Below are 18,479 nucleotides of genomic sequence, written 5' to 3'. Positions count from 1 at the left end.
TGGGATATACTGAACAGAAGAACTGTCAGAAAATCCAAAACGCTGGTAAACCCCTGTGGGGCTGAGGACAGTCCCAACAGGCAGAGCCCGAAAAATTGTAAGTGTTGCTGTGATACAGCAAACCTCAGCCCATGCTGAGGAAAGGTCTCTGTAAGTACCCGTAGGCACGCGTCCTGTATATCCAGTGATACCCTAAAGTCCCCAGGTTCCAAACATCGTATGATGGAGCATAGGGATTTCCTCCTGAGCCCAGGTAGCTTTAGGAACTGGTTCAGGGAATTGAGACAGAGAATAGGCCAAAGAGGACCATTCAGCCACCGCACCAGAAAGAAAGCAGAACAACCAGTCCCTCACTGAGATAGTGGGGATGGCCTAATTAGCTCCGCTTACCGCAACAACTGCATAGCTTTCTGGATCTGTAAGGCCCTTGTAAAGAGGGCGTACCCTCCTACCCACGTAGCCGCGGCAACTTGACACTAATACCGGGCGAACTGAGAAAATCGGTATCTCCCAGTTGTAGGCCTGTCCCGTCAGACTGAAGAGATATCCGTAGGTTCAGAAGCAGGATCGGCTGGCAGTCCAGGCCTGCTCGGTACTGGATATGTCGGCCCTTGTAGATGCCGACAGTCTACGAAGAAACAGACCTTTAGGCTGACCCAGAGGACAAAAAAGACTTAACAGACTTAGTCTGAGGCCTTGTAGTGGGCATAGCTGAAAGCGGTAAACTTGTCGTTAGTAATACTGCCAATGTTACTACAATCTTGTCAAGGTCAGGACCAAACAATATCAACCCTAAAGATGGTATCTGCACCTCTGCATTCCCAGAGCGCAGCCATAGGGTATTACGGAGGATACAGTCGCAGCCGGAACTCTGAAAGTTAGGAGACTGGTATCCAATATAGGCATTTCCACCTATGACAACAGCATATATTACGTGAGCGACCAAATACATTTGAACCCCCGACGTGTTGGAGGGGAAAAAACGTTACAAATGCATCAACCCAATATGCAATAGTATTAACCAACCATGCTATAGCCATGGTAGGATGGGTAACAACTCCTGAAAGCAAGTATACTGATTTCAGGCAGAGTTACCACCTACGGATCCGAAGAATCCGACCACGCAGGAATGGGAGGCGTAGTAACGTCTGTAATCAGACGAGCAACACGCCCATCCCCCCCAGGAGGGGCTCGTGATGACCCTCAGGGAATTTGGGACAGGAGGCCAAACACTGTTGTAACACCTCCTATCTGGCAACAGCCAGAGTCCCGCTATGCGATCCACCCGCTAGTCAGCAACAGGTAACCCGAAGGCACGCAATACTGAGGGTGTATGATACAGGTGCAGGTCAACATTCACTCTAACCAGAATGGACCTGCTACCAGCCCTAAAGCAGGGATAATAATACCTGAAATAGGCTTCCCCCCGTGTAAGAGGGAAAGAGCCCCGAACAGTACCCAGTTCACGGCAGAGCCAACTGGGAAGTAACCACAGGGCGTCAACCACGCCAATTAGCGTTTCGTAGAAAACGACATCCACCCAGGGTGGCTGTTGTGGTAATCCCTGCAAGGGGAATGACAGACTATTGTGGCACCAGGGGGAATTCATATACTGCGAAAAACCCCTGCAGGGAGCGGTAGTCTGTGTCACAGGGGAAGAGAGCAAGAAGCTGCGAGATACCCTGAGATGAAAAGGGCAGTATGGTGAAGTAACCCCAAGTGAGGTACAACAATGGGGCCCGCCCGGCGATCCGCAATTGAGAGGATCCCGAGAAAACAAACCGCCCAAGGGGGTCGTGAAAGAGGCCGGCACCAGATGACGCCACATACAGAACCCTTTATGAGTCAAATCCTCCGCACTAACACCTGCAGCACATGACTTGCAGGATAGTAAAAATGGGTGCAGTATAACGCTCTATCTCCTGGTCAGACATATCTGACCAATCTTGGCGGAAATATAAAGCAGCACTATACTGGTCCTGACTGATGCCAAAAATTAGCTGCAGGGACCCATTTTCAGCGTATGCAACACACAGGTCCATCTAAAATATGGCAACGTGCAGCACGCAACAGTATGTGACAAACCACACAAATATTAACAAGTATATAAATGTGAGGTCTCAGAACCACCCTAAGTACAGCTGTATTAGGGCAGATAAAGAAAAGGGATAGATATACACTGACAGGTGAGAGAATAAAGTACAGTCAGCACTAGCATAAGTCACATACAATGCAGATATATACATATATACATAAGCATGTCATATAATATACTGCACTATTACACTGCATTCAACTGCCCAGATTCAGTGTCTGGGAAGGCTACAGCGCTGTGTACACTGACCTGATGGTGAGGTACGCAGGGGGACTGGACTCACTGCCATCCTGAGAGATTTCTGCTGCACCACAGAGATAAAATGGCCGCTGGAGACCTCAGAGGAAGCGTGGCCCGCGGAGGAAGCAGCTCAGCGACGCCAGACTATGGATACTGAAAGGCGCGCTGAGCTGAGGGGAGGAGCCGCTGTAACAGGGAAGGCTGCCTCCCCTGGCCGGCTATTAACCCCCGGGACGCCGGCTCCCTGCACCGATCGTTAAGTCCCTGGTGGTCTAGTGGACACACGGGGTATGGGGGGCCCGCCGCCACTGCCGGCGCCTCCGGTCTGTCCCCTGAGACCGGAGGCACAGGACTGCATTTGAAATGCGCGGATCACCGCAAGCGGTGATCCGCGACCTTACCTGCTCCCCGTGGATCCGGCAGCAGTCCTGGGCGCCCGCAGAGTCCGGCTAGTACAGACTCTGGGGTCCCGCTGAGATCCCCAGATCTGTACTGGCGTCTCAGCGCCAGCGGGGTGACGGAGCGGCAGCTTAGACGTCCTATGGACAGTCCGACGCTGCCGCTCTGAAGAGTCCAAAAAAAAAACTTTGTCCCTAAAAAAATAAAATAAGCTTAGGGGCTGCTAATCAGCTCCCCCTGCGCTAACGGTGACCCGACTCCGGCCGGGCACCAACTTAAACTGAGGTGCCTCTGGCTTGGGGGTGGGGTTATAGGGAGAGTGGACCCAGTGCATCCTGGGAGCTAAAAGCTTTAACTGCGTGGTGCCCGGATTTGGTTCCCAACCTATACCCCAAGGTCAACCCTGTGGACCCCCTATGGACCCTGAAGTAGAAAAGGGAGTTATCTGGGGAAGGTGTGAGCGCAGTTCTACCACAAACTAACTTGAGAAGAGCAAGACCCACCCCCCCCATCCACCAGCAGACTGACGGGATAAGCCATGTCGCCGCTAAGTCCCGGTATCATGCATTGTGTTTAAGGCCTGGCTTCCCCTAGAGCTAAGTGAAACCTGACAGGGGGCTGACCTAAATAACGGCGCTGGGACAGTGTCCAGCTAGGACAGCAATAGAAATGTAGGCGTTGCGGCCAACAGGGCTGCCCACCACGTTCTGGGAGCTCCGCAATGCTGGCTATCATAGAACTAGAGCTAAGTAGTATAGTGGTCTTAAGTGTTATAGGTCATTAACACTGGTAAATAGGCAATATGCTGAAGGCCGAAGAGGATGTCAACGCTGTGCCAGCTGCATAATCATAACTGCTTAGTGCAGTGATGAGTCCTACCCCAATACTACAGCAGTCTCAGCGCGGTAACCGTGCTTTTGGGCGGGGACAACACCGTCTAATAGTGAGGTAAACTGTATGCGTGCAGATCAATTACAGAGAGCACCGCTTGCAGCAGTGCAGATCAGAGAGGGAGAGCCCGAATACAAATGGCGCCGCTGGTGTTCAGAATGCGCCAAACACCGGTTGTTATGGGCGGCATAATGTTATGGCCACCGATCTAAGCTCCATCCCCCTAGCTCCAGTCTTAGTGCGGTGATCGCTCTAACTGGGAATTAACCCCTGCTGAGAAAATGCCCCCATTAGTACAGGTTATGGGATGCGGGGGCAGGTGGGACAAGAGGATAGAGGAGCAGCATGGGTCTCTCCTAATAGTAACAGCAAGTGGCATGTCACTGAGCCCAGCTCCAACATCCACTGCTCCTGCCAAACAGGAGCAGTGCATACTTACAGGCTGCTGGGCGGCGAGAAACCCGGACACGAACTGGTGTCAATTGTGGCTGGTCCTCGCAGGGTCCGATGACTCCATTGTTTGCCCCCTCCTCATGGTCACCAGATACAGGGTGCAGTAGCCATGGCGGTGCAATCTCAGCAGCTCCCACGTAGCAGGCAGACTGTCACAACAAGCAGTCTGCCTGTCCTAACTGGAAAATCGATTAAAAATAAAATGTATAATAAAATAAAACACCAATAGGCTGGAGAAAGCCTAATGTGCTACCGGCTGTCTCAGGCACATTTCTAAAACTGGGGCATAGAGGGGGAGGAGCAGTCACACTTCTAAATTATTTAAAGTGCCAGGCTCTACTCTACCACTGTCTATACCCCAGTGTTACCTAGTGGATGAAAGAAAAATGTGTGTGAGCCAGTGCTCGAAGTGTGACGGTATGCAACGGTATGGCATACCGGCACTTCAAGCAGTAAACTTTTTTTTTAAACTAGCACACTTTGTAGCGCCTGCGGTCATTACTGCAAGGGTCCAGCCTGCATGATGTGCATGCTCCTAACAGGTCCCTGGAACAGTAGGAGTGGAGGTGCTGTCACGCTGTAGGAGTGGAGGCGCTGTCACATGCCGCCGGGCAAGACCATGGTGCTCGGTGGCATGCAACAGCATTACAGCACCTCAGCTCCTACTGTTCCAGGGACCTGCTAGGAGCATGAACATCATGCAGTCTGGCAGTAATGACCGCGGCCGCCGAGCATGACCATCACACTCCGATGCCTGTATGTAGAGGATCCTGAAGTGCTGGGACCGGGCGCAGTGCACTTCAAATGTCCCTCCCTAGCTGGATTCACCGCTCCTGCCTCCTCCTCAGAAAAAAACAGAGAGCGACCAAGGTTAGTTATTGAAGCATTAACAGGCAGCAGGGAGTAGAGGGGGAGGTTAGGGGTTGTTATCGATGCAGGGAGTAGTGGGGGGGGGGGATTGTTATTGATGCAGAGAGTAGTGGGGGGGGATTGTTATTGATGCAGAGAGTAGTGGGGGGGATTGTTATTGATGCAGAGTGTAGTGGGGGCGTGTTGTTATCGATGCAGGGAGTAGTGGGGGGGGATTGTTATTGATGCAGAGAGTAGTGGGGGGGGATTGTTATTGATGCAGAGAGTAGTGGGGGCATGTTGTTATCGATGCAGGGAGTAGTGGGGGGGGATTGTTATTGATGCAGAGAGTAGTGGGGGGGGATTGTTATTGATGCAGAGAGTAGTGGGGGGGATTGTTATTGATGCAGAGTGTAGTGGGGGGGATTGTTATTGATGCAGAGAGTAGTGGGGGGGGATTGTTATTGATGCAGAGAGTAGTGGGGGCATGTTGTTATCGATGCAGGGAGTAGTGGGGGGGGGATTGTTATCGATGCAGGGAGTAGTGGGGGGGGATTGTTATTGATGCTGGGAGTAGTGGATGGGGAGGGGTGGTAGTGATGCTGGGATTGTTAGTGATGCTGGGAGTAGTGAGGGGGGGGATTGTTAGTGATGCTGGGAGTAGTGGGGGGGGATTGTTAGTGATGCTGGGAGTAGTGGGGGGGGATTGTTAGTGATGCTGGGAGTAGTGGGGGGGGATTGTTAGTGATGCTGGGAGTAGTGGGGGGGGATTGTTAGTGATGCTGGGAGTAGTGGGGGGGATTGTTAGTGATGCTGGGAGTAGTGGGGGGGGATTGTTAGTGATGCTGGGAGTAGTGGGGGGGGGGATTGTTAGTGATGCTGGGAGTAGTGGATGGGGAGGGGTGGTAGTGATGCTGGGATTGTTAGTGATGCTGGGAGTAGTGGGGGGGGATTGTTAGTGATGCTGGGAGTAGTGGGGGGGGATTGTTAGTGATGCTGGGAGTAGTGGATGGGGAGGGGTGGTAGTGATGCTGGGATTGTTAGTGATGCTGGGAGTAGTGGGGGGGGATTGTTAGTGATGCTGGGAGTAGTGGGGGGGGATTGTTAGTGATGCAGGGAGTAGTGGGGGGGGATTGTTAGTGATGCAGGGAGTAGTGGGGGGGGATTGTTATCGATGCAGGGAGTAGTGGATGCTGGGATTGTTAGTGATGCTGGGAGTAGTGGGGGGGGATTGTTAGTGATGCTGGGAGTAGTGGGGGGGGATTGTTAGTGATGCTGGGAGTAGTGGGGGGGGATTGTTAGTGATGCTGGGAGTAGTGGGGGGGATTGTTAGTGATGCTGGGAGTAGTGGGGGGGGATTGTTAGTGATGCTGGGAGTAGTGGGGGGGGATTGTTAGTGATGCTGGGAGTAGTGGGGGGGGATTGTTAGTGATGCTGGGAGTAGTGGGGGGGGATTGTTAGTGATGCTGGGAGTAGTGGGGGGGGATTGTTAGTGATGCTGGGAGTAGTGGGGGGGGATTGTTAGTGATGCTGGGAGTAGTGGGGGGGGGATTGTTAGTGATGCTGGGAGTAGTGGGGGGGGGATTGTTAGTGATGCTGGGAGTAGTGGGGGGGGGATTGTTAGTGATGCTGGGAGTAGTGGGGGGAGATTGTTAGTGGTGCTGGGAGTAGTGGGGGGGGATTGTTAGTGATGCTGGGAGTAGTGGGGGGGATTGTTAGTGATGCTGGGAGTAGTGGGGGGGATTGTTAGTGATGCTGGGAGTAGTGGGGGGGGATTGTTAGTGATGCTGGGAGTAGTGGGGGGGATTGTTAGTGATGCTGGGAGTAGTGGGGGGGATTGTTAGTGATGCTGGGAGTAGTGGGGGGGATTGTTAGTGATGCTGGGAGTAGTGGGGGGGATTGTTAGTGATGCTGGGAGTAGTGGGGGGGATTGTTAGTGATGCTGGGAGTAGTGGGGGGGGGATTGTTAGTGATGCTGGGAGTAGTGGGGGGCTTGTTAGTGATGCTGGGAGTAGTGGGGGGGCTTGTTAGTGATGCTGGGAGTATTGCGGGGGTTGTTAGTGATGATGGAGGTAGTGGTGAAGGGGGGATTGTTAGAGGTGCTAGGAGTAGTGGGGGGTTGTTAGTGATGCTAGGAGTAGTGTTGGGTAGTTAGTGATGCTGGGTGTAGTGGGGGGGGGGGTGTTGGTGGTGCTGTGAATAGTGGGGGTTGTTGGTGATGCTGGAGGTAGTGGAGAAGGGGGGATTGTTAGTAATTCTAGGAGTAGTAGGGGGTTGTTAGTGATGCTGGGAGTAGTTGGGGGGTGGGTTGTTGTTGGTGCTGGCAGTAGTGGGGGAAGTCCCAGGAGGTGTCCCCAGGGATGTGCAGCCTCTGCTTTCTAAAGATGGGTTTTGCATAAGAGGAGCTTGCACGATAAGCCTGCTCCTGGTGAAATCAATATAATTTTCATGTGACGGGTAGAAGCCAGTCACCGGGAGACAGGAAAACAAGGCAAGAATTGCAGATAGGACTGAGGGCCTGATTCAGAGCGCTCGCTCTGAATCAGGGCCGGCCCTCTGGTTTTTTTGAGCGGCCTCATGACCGCTCGCATAGCTGTGGGTGACAACCCACAGCTATAGCGAGCGGCCATGATGATGGTCGCGATGGTCAAGACCATCGCGACCATTGGGCTTGGGACGAGACCCTTATGGTAGGGTCTCGTTGCCGCAAGCCCGAGAGTGCTTTCGGTTCTAACAGAGCCGAAAGCACTCCCACTGACATCACTTGTGATGTCAGTGTGGCCTGCCCCAGACGGAAGGCGTTCCCATGGGAACGCCTCTGTCTGGGCAGCCACGCCCCCAGCCCGCCCACCAAAGGGGGCGTGATGTCACTCAACATCGACAGCACGCTCACTTTGGTACGAGACCCGGAGCGACGGTTTGCCCGTCGCCATCCGGGTCTCGCGCATACGCACGACGGAGCCGGCTCCGTCGTGCGCATGCGCACTGGGCCACCATCTACCCGCATGCGAGCACATAGCGCTCGCGAGTGGGTCTGAATCAGGCCCAGACTCCCCAGTTTCTCCCCACAGGACTGTGTGTGATCCTGGAGCCATACTAGACCTCTGGATCAGGCTGCAGGTCAGTCCCTTGCTCTCTATCCCCATTGAACTCACATACTACACTACAGACACTGACCTGCTGTATTGTGTTAGACCAAGCCCTCATGCAGAGCAGGTAGGGGTGCGCAGAGACTGGGCACAAGGTGCTGTATACTGCCAGCTGACTTCTCCCATCACCATAATTGACCACTGTCACTATAAAGATCATTACTCTCTATGGTAATACAACCTCTTTACTCTCACATTTAAAATGTACAGTATGTATTATTTTAGCTGATGTACCCTGCATTTATAGAGGCTGATCCCCTATAGTGACAGCTGCTCTAGTTTTGTCCACCATACAAAAGATCTGCTGGCAGGCCGCCAACTGATTACTGGCGTAGCGGGAGACAGCGCCTCCATCATTTCAAAACTGGCGCTGTCCGCGTGGTGGTATCACTTGTAAAGGGCATTACTATGTGGCATTATGTATTATGAAGGGCACTACTATTTTGTGGTATAAGTGTGTAGACTACACTGCTTAAAAGGGGTATGACCCTTGTGAGTGGCCACACCCCCTTTACGGCCGCGCGCATAGTTACAGCCTTAGATTTTCCATACCCCCACTTCAAAATTCCCACTTTGACCACTGATGTGAGCAGTATGTATGTGTGCAATGGGCATGTGTGCAGTATGTATGTATGTATGTATGTATGTGGGGTGTGGGCATGTGTGCATTATGTATGTGTACAATTGGCATGTGTGCAGAAGGTATGTGTGGTATGGGCATGTGCTCAGAATGTATGTGTGGTGTGGGCTTGTGTGCAGTATGTATGTGTAGAGCCCGTGCACGCTCTGACACTGGGGGGTTAGCACGGCACCAGATAGCACTCGCCACTGTCAGGGCGTCACAGGGGGAATATTTATATATATATATATATATAATATATATATACATACATACATACACACACACACACACGGTAGCACTGATGCAGTCCGGATGGCTCTACACCATTGGTGGGCAATAAGCAGCCCTCCAGCTGCTGTTAAACTACAAATCCTTGCAACAGTTTTTGCATGGCCAAATAGCAAAACTGTGGCAAGGCAGGCTAGGATGTGTAATTCTACAACAGATGGGTGGCCGCTTATTGCCCACCCCTAACTCTATAGGCTTCTGCAGACACCGGAAGACGGTGTTACCAGCACAGGGTCACAGTACGGAGCTCAACATAGTCACACCTGTTCCTGCCAGCAAAACCACCGTGAGAGCCACAGATTTACAGTCTTGTAACACACTGTCATTCTCACAGCACCAATGTGTGCAGCTCAGTACCACACCGAAGCCCTCCGAGAAACACCATAATTTGAATAATCCAGCACTCCTAATGACCTGCATAACGGGTGACCTATCGTGTCATCAGCAGGTCGGCCATACACACAGAACGATGCACCAATATATCTACAGATCTATTGGGAATCGGCTGTGCAGCAGAGCAGACGCAATGTGTCTGAACAACGTTGTTCAAACATATAGTTTGTACACATCCGCCGATCAGGTAACGATATATTGGCAGATCAATTGATTGGCCAACATATCTGCCAGTGTGTACCCAGCATAAGACCCAGAGGAGCATGACGTTATGGTAGGTTGTCAGGCTGAAGCTCAATTGCCTCAGTTAACAGATTCCTCAAAGAATAAAATTCTGGGATGGCCTGGAGAAACAACCCTTCTATCCTCCACAAACCAAATTCAAAGAAAATAAATTTTATTACACACACTATACTTATTTAAAATAAATAAATATATATATATATACACACATACATATATACACACACACACATATATATATATATACATACATACATATATACACACACTAGGGATTGTGCAGGCTCGGATAGGTTCTTTTGTCCAGGAATGATGATGTTCGTCCATGTAAGATGACGTTTAGCCTCTCTCTGAGTTCCATTTTTTTGGAGGGAAAAATCCGAACTCAACGTGCAAACTCGAACCTATCCGAGCCTGCACATCCCTAATATATACACACACATTATATATATATATATATATATATATATATATATATATATATATATATATATATATTATACACACACACACACACACACACACACACTTATAAACACCCATATAGAAACAGGTTTGGGAATACCTTCCGTTGATTCATTTGATTCTGCATTTTTTTCTACATTAGATTTCCATGAACCTGCAAATAGCAGATCTGCTTTTCTTGCAATAAACTGTTGAATTTCAATATTATCAAGATTTCGTTCTTTCCTGATGAAAGAAAAACATTATATTGATAATTAGCAGTGCACACACAAATGTACATTTACAGGTGTAAAAAAAGGTCTTTAAATTCTTTCAAAATCAGACCATCAACAGAAAAGACTCATAAATAACGTACACACAAAGACCACAAATTTGTCTAATTAGGCAACAATTACAGTTTGTGAATTGAAGAATCAATTTATGGCAGCCTCTAACTACCAAGACAAGATGAACATTTTGTTTGTCTATATGTTAGTAGTACATTTATTTTTATCCAGCACAAATTTCATACTTATTTTATGAAAATAAAGTAATCTGATCCCAGCTATATCATGATATAATATATAATTTGATGTTCAGACAACTCCAAAATTTGTTACAAAATAATCCTATAACTAATCTGTCCGATTAGGCACATGTGATCTTGCACTGGTAATATCCTGCGATGATCAAAATTATTGTCAGTTAATATCAAAGATATTGTTTGTGTGTGAAATAAAACAAAGTTTTTTCTTTCTCAACAGCTGAATGATAGAAATTCGCAATCATTAGGGAACCACATGTGCAGCAAATTTGGAGCCAATTAGATCTAAAACTACCAAGTTGGCAAACAAAATTTCAGTTTGTATGGGATGCGCATCATCAGTTTTTTTTATTGCTGTATTCAAATTTAAATGTAGAGGTCTATCTATATAATAAGCAAGAAAGTATGTGTGTCTGTCCTTTATGCACGGCCAGCGTTCTGTACTTAGATCCACCAAATTTAGCATGGTGGTAATAGTTTGACCAGGATTAGGTTTTTGCCTAGGTTTGAATTTTGTCAGGGCCACACACTGTCACACAATCCCACAAAACCGAGACACTCTTAAATTACACAAGTTCTGGGGCTGGCTTCATACACACACTGTCACACTCTCCACTCCTGTGCTGTTATATATCTAAAAGGAGTTAGTCAGCCCTCTGTTTCCATGATAAACTTTGACATTAAACAGTGTGCATTTCACTGTCTCCTTTTACAGAAGCTGTAACAGGGACCCTAGCAGAGTGCCTGGCAGGCTCATGAGCAGCTCAGCACTCAATACATTCAGACTATGGCAAATCTTAGCATACAGAGATAAACAGCAGGGTTGACTGCCCCCTTCTGTCGGGTAAAGGGGCTCCAATCCTGGCATTCTGCCCTGCTGGACATGGTCTTCAATGTTGGCCTGCAGAGTAATTTCAGGGTGTGATTCAGCTGCGGACGCAGTAACAAGGATCACAGATTCCAGATAATCGGGAATCTGCGCATGCACCTGAACCGTACTGCGCATGTGCAGTACAAGCCTGCGATCCCGCACCCCGTCTGGCAGCAGACTGTCAGTCTGCTGCTGTTTCTAGGTGGCGACGGAGTGTGATAACATGCGCGCAGTGGCAGTAACAGGAACCAGCCAGAGGCTACAGTAGAGGGATCGAAAGATCTTTCTCCTGCAAATAAAGCCTCCATAGGCTTACAGCGATTAATACCACCTGAAGATGGTGTAAATTAACAGCCAAACTTTGCAAAGCTCTACTTTTCAGAGTATGGCGCATAGGAAACAGATTATCAATGAGGATTACAATCATGGGAACTGCAATCTGCAGTACTGATTAGCCTTCTGCAGGAGACTTCTGTGAAATCTCCTGCATTAGGCCATTAGCACATTCATAACATTATGCAGATAATGCAGCTTCAATATAATTTTATGACATTGTTTTCATGATTGCATTTAGAATGTTAGAACACAGCTATTTCTTGTGTCATCACATGCTAACAGTACTCATACACACATCAGGTGTTGAGCAAATTCATATGGTTCAAAGCTAGCTGTTTAGTGAGTGAAACACAACTTGCTCATTAAACACATAAAAAGCTATGCTATAGTTATTCCCGTGTGTTTCACAAGACTTTGCATGAGACTAACAGACCTAGACAACCTGTAAACCCATCAGTCGTTAGTGAACTACAAATCCTTTGTCTTATTATCCCACAACATACAGATGTCTACACAATGCCCAAGTCAGCTCCCCTCTGTAAAGGATGCCAGGTTTACAGCAAAACTGGATTAGTTTGAGGTACAGTTTGGTTCTCTTAAAAGTAGCCCAATTATTTGCTTGGATGCTGTGAAATACAGGTCACTGTGAACAAGATCAGCTTAAAAAAATGCCTCAATTTGCAAACTAAACAGTTTATTTTATAGAAAGGGGTTGTTCTAAAGAGGCAGGAGGCGGGTGAGTTAAAACTTTTGCAATGCACCTCTGGGTAATTTTCTGAATCTTTGCAGTTTGCACACGTTGGTAACGTTCTAGGCGGGGAGACTGATTACTGGGGCTGTACATCGGTCACCTGCATGTTTTTACGTTTGCATGAGTGCAAGAGCATCTCTGCTGTATACGGTCTATGCTTCGTACATAACCTGCAGGAAAGCGGAGAGATTCGCCTTCCAGCACCTGTTGTACATGTGTACCACAAAGGGATACCAAGCACCACGTGTCAGATCCCCCTGCCTGCCTGTGTGAGCACTGGTTCCCCAATCCGGCCACTGTCCCCTTTGTGTCACCTGTACTGCGGCCACTTGGACAGGTCTCCCAGCAGCTGCTTGAAGCCCGCGTGTTCATGCTGTTCGCACTTTAGCAGGGACAGCAGGGAGGGGCCGTGGTAGCTCAAGCTCTGCCGGACCAGGTCCTTATCCATGACACACAGCACTGCCTGGTCACCGCGCGTCCGCCATGACTGGAAAGATGGGCACGTAGCCTGACGTCATCATCATGTGCCCGGAGCGAGCTAGGCGGGAAATCACCGTACCCCGTGACTGATCTCGTGTCATGTGATTATGTGGTGTACGCGCAGTGCAGCAGGGATGGGACATCGAAAGAAAACATTGAAAGTACCGATGTTTTAACATTGAATACAAAACATTATTTAGATATAAACATTGGTTCTCTGGAACCGATGTTTAAAGATGTTTTTTTAAGCAAACTGTATTTAAAATAATATATAATAGACTAAAACTTTTAAAATAAGCATGCTATGGCTATATATATACACACACACACACACACACACATACAAAGCAGCACAAGAGGGTGTTTGTTTTCAAGGTGGCATTTCAAATTAGATGTGTTTGCACATGTTTTTATTTTCTTGCTGTAGTATCTGCAATAGCTGTTTTGGGCTAATTATCTTTCCTATCTATCAAAGTGTTTCCACAAATGACTTTTGGGTGGTGCCATGTTATTGTTATTGTCAGTACTCACTACTAGTTACAAACAGTATAGCAGAAGTGTTGTGTGTTATTGCTGGCAGTGTAGCTGGCTGATCCTGGTGTCCTCGACCTCCACAAACAAGTAACACTGACAGAGGGCCTGATTCAGAGCCGGACGCTATTTGCAGACGCTTGTTCTGAAAAAAGGGCCGGCTATTTAAATTAAGCGCTCGCTCTTTGCGGTCTGTGGACGCCTCTATGTCTGAGCGAGCGTCCGAAACATGCGCTCGCTATTTTGTAAAGACGCCCCTTGGCCGTTCGCATCATACGTCATCTCTGCTATTTATTAGATTAATCGAGTACATCGAAAGGCGTCTGAACTGCTCGCAGTGCTTGTGGTAGGTTTTACTTCCCGCAATCACTGCGAACAGTTCAGGCTAAAAGACAACCAAGTGACGTGGTCGATGACGCTGCTTTGTTAATTATGCACACCCTTAAAACGCCCGTTTTGACCGTTTGGCACGCCTGCGTTCGGATCTCCACTCCCCGTTTTCAAGCACCTTCCCTTGTTACCACCCACAAACACCTCATCCTGTCACTCAAATTAGCAGGCATTCGCTATCTTGCGAGCACACGATTTCCGACCGCACTGACTGGTTGGCGCATGCGCATTACAACCCATATGCATGCGCAGATGTGCGAACGTCGCTCAGAGTGAACGAGCGGCCGCTTACGAGCGGCTCTGAATCAGGCCCAGACTTCCTTCTCACTCTCTTCTCAATTTAATTTCTCTTGTCCATTTTTACAGATTTTACTCTACCAGAGCCTCTTGGTTTTTTTTTTTTCTGTCTCTTCACCCACAGCTTAAGTCTCTGGACCTGATTTAGACCCGCTCGCTAAAGCGCGATCGCTCGCTGTGGGTGATTTTTACCCATCTGCGCATACGTATAATCCGCAGTGCGCGTGTGCAAGCCATTCGTTGCGATCTGATTTTGGTAGCTCGTAAGCCACTATCAGGTCGCTGCCTGCTTTGAGTGACAGAACGTGCCGTTTGTGAGTGGTAGCAGGGGAAGGTGCTTGTGAACAGAGGAATGGTATTGCGAACGCAGGCGTGTCAGTCCCCCAAAACGCCATTTAAAGGGCGTGCATAATTAGCAAAGTAGCGTCATTGTACACGTCACCTGCATGTATTTCATCCCGCACTGATCGTAGTGCTTGCGGCGGGGAAAGGCAACCCCAAGGGCTGTGAGCTGCTCCGATGGCTCGCGATGGTCCCGATTAATCATACATTTCCCGGAGATGATGTGTGTTGCGAGAGGCAAGAGGGCATTTTCAGACACTTGCGAGCGCACTTTGCCATAGCTCGCTAAAACATAGAGGGCATCCTAACACGCCGCAGTGCGAGCGCTTAATTTAAATATCCGGCCCCTTTTTGCCAGCGAGCGATCGCATCTTGCGAGCAGATCTGGATGAGCTCCTCTGTCTCATGACAAACACACTCTGTGTCTCCTCAAGTCCTCCCTCTCGCTCTCTCAGCTCCTCACCAATGATGTCTCGCCAGACACTGAGGCACCGCTAGGTCTGTCACATGCAGAGTGCACATGCAGTGAGTGCCTGACAGTAACACTATGAGACTGACAGCTCAGTTACCAATAGCTGCAGCAACCAGACACCCCAAGCAGCCAACCAGTGTTCACTGAGAGCAGCACCAGTGACAGTGAGCCAGGGGTGGGACTGTCCTATGTGCTGCTGCTAATTGGTTGACCAGAGTGTCTTTCACTCTGTCAGCCACCTCCCCCAGCAGCAGCATGCACACAGCAGCCATAGCCCAGTCAGTGTTTTGTACTCTATTCTTAAGTTGTAACTGACTATAATACAAGGATAGAGCCAGCTGGCAGCCCAGAGCAGTGACAGCACCACACAGTGTTACCAAAAAAAAACATTGGAAAAGCAGGGAAAAACATCGGGGGAGAAATCTTGCGATCGTAATGAAACATTGAATCAAAAACATTGCAGTGTTAAGCAGCAAACATCGAAACCATTTAACCAATGTTTCCGATGAAACATCAAATGATTCCCATCCCTACGCAGTGCTTGTGTGGCCGCCAACGGCGTCGTGAGCTGATGAGAGAGTCTGTAGTGTACTGCAGGGCTGTTATATGTAGCTCTACAATACAATACACTTCATGTTTTCGTAGAGCACTGTTTATCAGTGCTATAACAGTACATTTTCGTATTACCAGTTTTCTGTGTTGTATCGAAATAAGACTACATTGGGTCATAGGCAAGTGACTGGCTTGGAGACCCGGCCCAAACACTACCAGCAGATTCATAATATTACTATATAAATATTGTAAGTGTGATGTTAATGTCTCTGGATAGTGTTTTCAAGCAAATTCTATGGGGTTGTTTTAATTAGCCACAAATTACTTGTGGGCATGACTATGTACAGCTATAGGCCGCGCTTTCGCTACCTTTGGTCTCAGAGTTTTGTTCCCAGCCCCATACGGCTGCATATTGTCGCTAATGTAGCAATGTATATTATCCATGTCCTTGTATTGTACTGTTAGTCGCTGGTCCCCTATTTGTTTATGTACCTTGTAAGGTGCTGCGGGACACTTGTGTCACCATATAAATAAATGATAATAAAATAATCTCTGTGACAGCAGGCACTGCGTTAAGGCAAATATTACCTTCTGCATTGGACAACAAATCAATTGAAATATGGTCTGAACAACAAAGAAACATAAAATTTGACGGCAGATAAGAACCACTTGGACCATCTAGTTGGATAATCTGACCTATCCTAAGTCATTGGTTGATTGAATATATTCAAAAGGCAACAGAGTACCTAAATGATGCGACTGGGGATATGGCTCTGGTTTTAGGATATGGAACAGTGCTTACTAGACTAGCATTTCAGCTTAGATCATGTGATGCAGATGTAAAATATAAAGTCTTTGGTATCCCTACCTCTTGAGACTATTGTACTTTTTGGAGCAGAACTTGACAGAAAATCAGGCCACAGTGAGGAAAAAATTTGTTCCATCCTCTGTATGCAACCAGAATAATGAGAGCCAAGTTTAGTTCCTTTAATTTCCAGATTAGGACAAAAGATTCTGCTTCAAGAAATCCCTGCAATCCTTCACCCCAAATGGCTGTCAGCAGAGGGAAAGGTAGACTCCTAAGACCTCTGTAAAACAAATGCATGAATAGGCTCCACTCTACACTGCTTCGTCTGTCAGGTTTGGGATTTGACTTGGGCTAGGGCTACTGGACAGGTCTGGTTAGAACTGGAGTATGTGAATGAGTGACTCTACTTCACAATTAGGGGGAGAAGTATAAAAGCCTGGAGAAAGTGCCAACCAATCAGTTTCCAACTGTCGGTTTGCAGGCTGTGTTTGAAAAGGTTTGAAAAATTACAGTTTTACTCCTTTTACACTGAGTGGATAACCCGGGTTATTGCTGGGCCAACCTCCTGTGACCCGGGTTCGGGCTCAGTATGCATGGGTCGACCTGGGTTTTGTGTCTCGGGTCCACGATCAGGGTTATTCCTGGGTTGGCTCCAGTGTGAAAGGCGCATCCCGAGTTATTCAACTTGGGTCACGCTAAAAGGACCAGAGAGGTGGATCAGCTGCGCTTGGAGATGATGTCATCTCCAAGTGCCGGCAGATCTGGCAGCATAAAATACAGAAGCAGTCCCGGCCTGCAGTGTGAACACAGGTTGAAACCATGTTCATCATCCTGGGTGGGACTCGGCATTTTGGTGTGAAAGCGGTATTAGAAATTGATTGGTTGGTACTTTATCACCCTCCACTTTATCTCTCTCTAAGCTTTGATACATCTCCCCTTCGTCTCTATCTTCTGAGCAGCAAGTAAACTAAGCATTATCTTGGCTTCCTTCCTGCTCAGTCACTTCCAAAAGATAGAGACTGACAGTGGTAGTAATACTACTGATGCCAAGGACACGAGGCGTATAGGAGCAATAGCCATGTCATTGACAGTATTGCACACTAGATGTACACTACCGTTCAAAAGTTTGGGGTCACCCAGACAATTTCGTGTTTTATATGAAAACTGACTTTTATTTATCAAATGAGTTGCAAAATGAATAGATCATATAGTCAAGACATTGACAAGGTTAGAAATAATGATTTTTATTTGAAATAATAATTTTGTCCTTTAAACTTTGCTTTCGTCAAAGAATGCTCCTTTTGCAGCAATTACAGCATTGCAGACCTTTGGCATTCTAGCTGTTAATTTGTTGAGGTAATCTGAAGAAATTTCACCCCACGCTTCCTGATGCACCTCCCACAAGTTGGATTGGCTTGATGGGCACTTCTTGCATACCATATGGTCAAGCTGCTCCCACAACAGCTCAATGGGGTTGAGATCTGGTGAATGCGCTGGCCACTCCATTACGGACAGAATACCAGCTGCCTGCTTCTTCCCTAAACAGTTCTTGCATAATTTGGAGGTGTGCTTTGGGTAATTTTTCTGTTGGAGGAGGAAATTGGCTCCAGTCAAGCGCTGTCCACAGGGTATTGCATGGCGTTGCAAAATGGAGTGATCGCGTTCCTTATTCAAAATCCCTTTTACTTTGTACAAATTCCCACTTTACCAGCACCAAAGCAGCCGCAGACCATCACATTACCTCCACCATGCTTGACATATGGCGTCAGGCACTCTTCCAGCATCTTTTCACTTGTTCTGTGTCTCACAAATGTTCTGTGTGATCCAAACACCTCAAACTTCGATTCGTCTGTCCATAACACTTTTTTCCAATCTTCCTCTGTCCAATGTCTGTGTTCTTTTGCCCATATTAATATTTTCCTTTTATTGGCTAGTCTCAGATATGGCTTTTTCTTTGCACTCTGCTTAGAAGGCCAGCATCCCGAAGTCACCTCTTCACTGTAGACAATGACACTAGTGTTTTGCGGGTACCATTTAAT

General features: G+C 47.9%; 1 protein-coding gene across 1 annotated transcript in view; it reads right to left on the bottom strand.

Annotated features, from left to right (window-relative positions):
• The window catches only part of TTC14 (tetratricopeptide repeat domain 14), a 47,674-nt gene extending 34,556 nt beyond the window's left edge, over positions 1 to 13,118 (bottom strand). The window contains exons 1-2 of the mRNA XM_088452446.1: positions 12,883 to 13,118; positions 10,188 to 10,312 (exon numbers count right to left, since the gene is read on the bottom strand). Of these exons, the coding sequence (XP_088308572.1) occupies positions 10,188 to 10,312; positions 12,883 to 13,016 (259 nt within the window). The 5' untranslated portion in view covers positions 13,017 to 13,118. The remainder of the gene's footprint in view (positions 1 to 10,187; positions 10,313 to 12,882) is intronic.
• Positions 13,119 to 18,479: the final 5,361 nt, after the last annotated feature.

The sequence above is a fragment of the Taudactylus pleione genome, unplaced genomic scaffold (genome assembly GCF_031769625.1).
Source record: "Taudactylus pleione unplaced genomic scaffold, aTauple2 ptg000037l, whole genome shotgun sequence".
NCBI classification, from domain to species: Eukaryota; Metazoa; Chordata; class Amphibia; order Anura; family Myobatrachidae; genus Taudactylus; species Taudactylus pleione.
The sequence above is the reverse complement of the archived record's forward strand: the minus strand, read 5'-3'. Positions and strand labels throughout refer to the sequence as shown.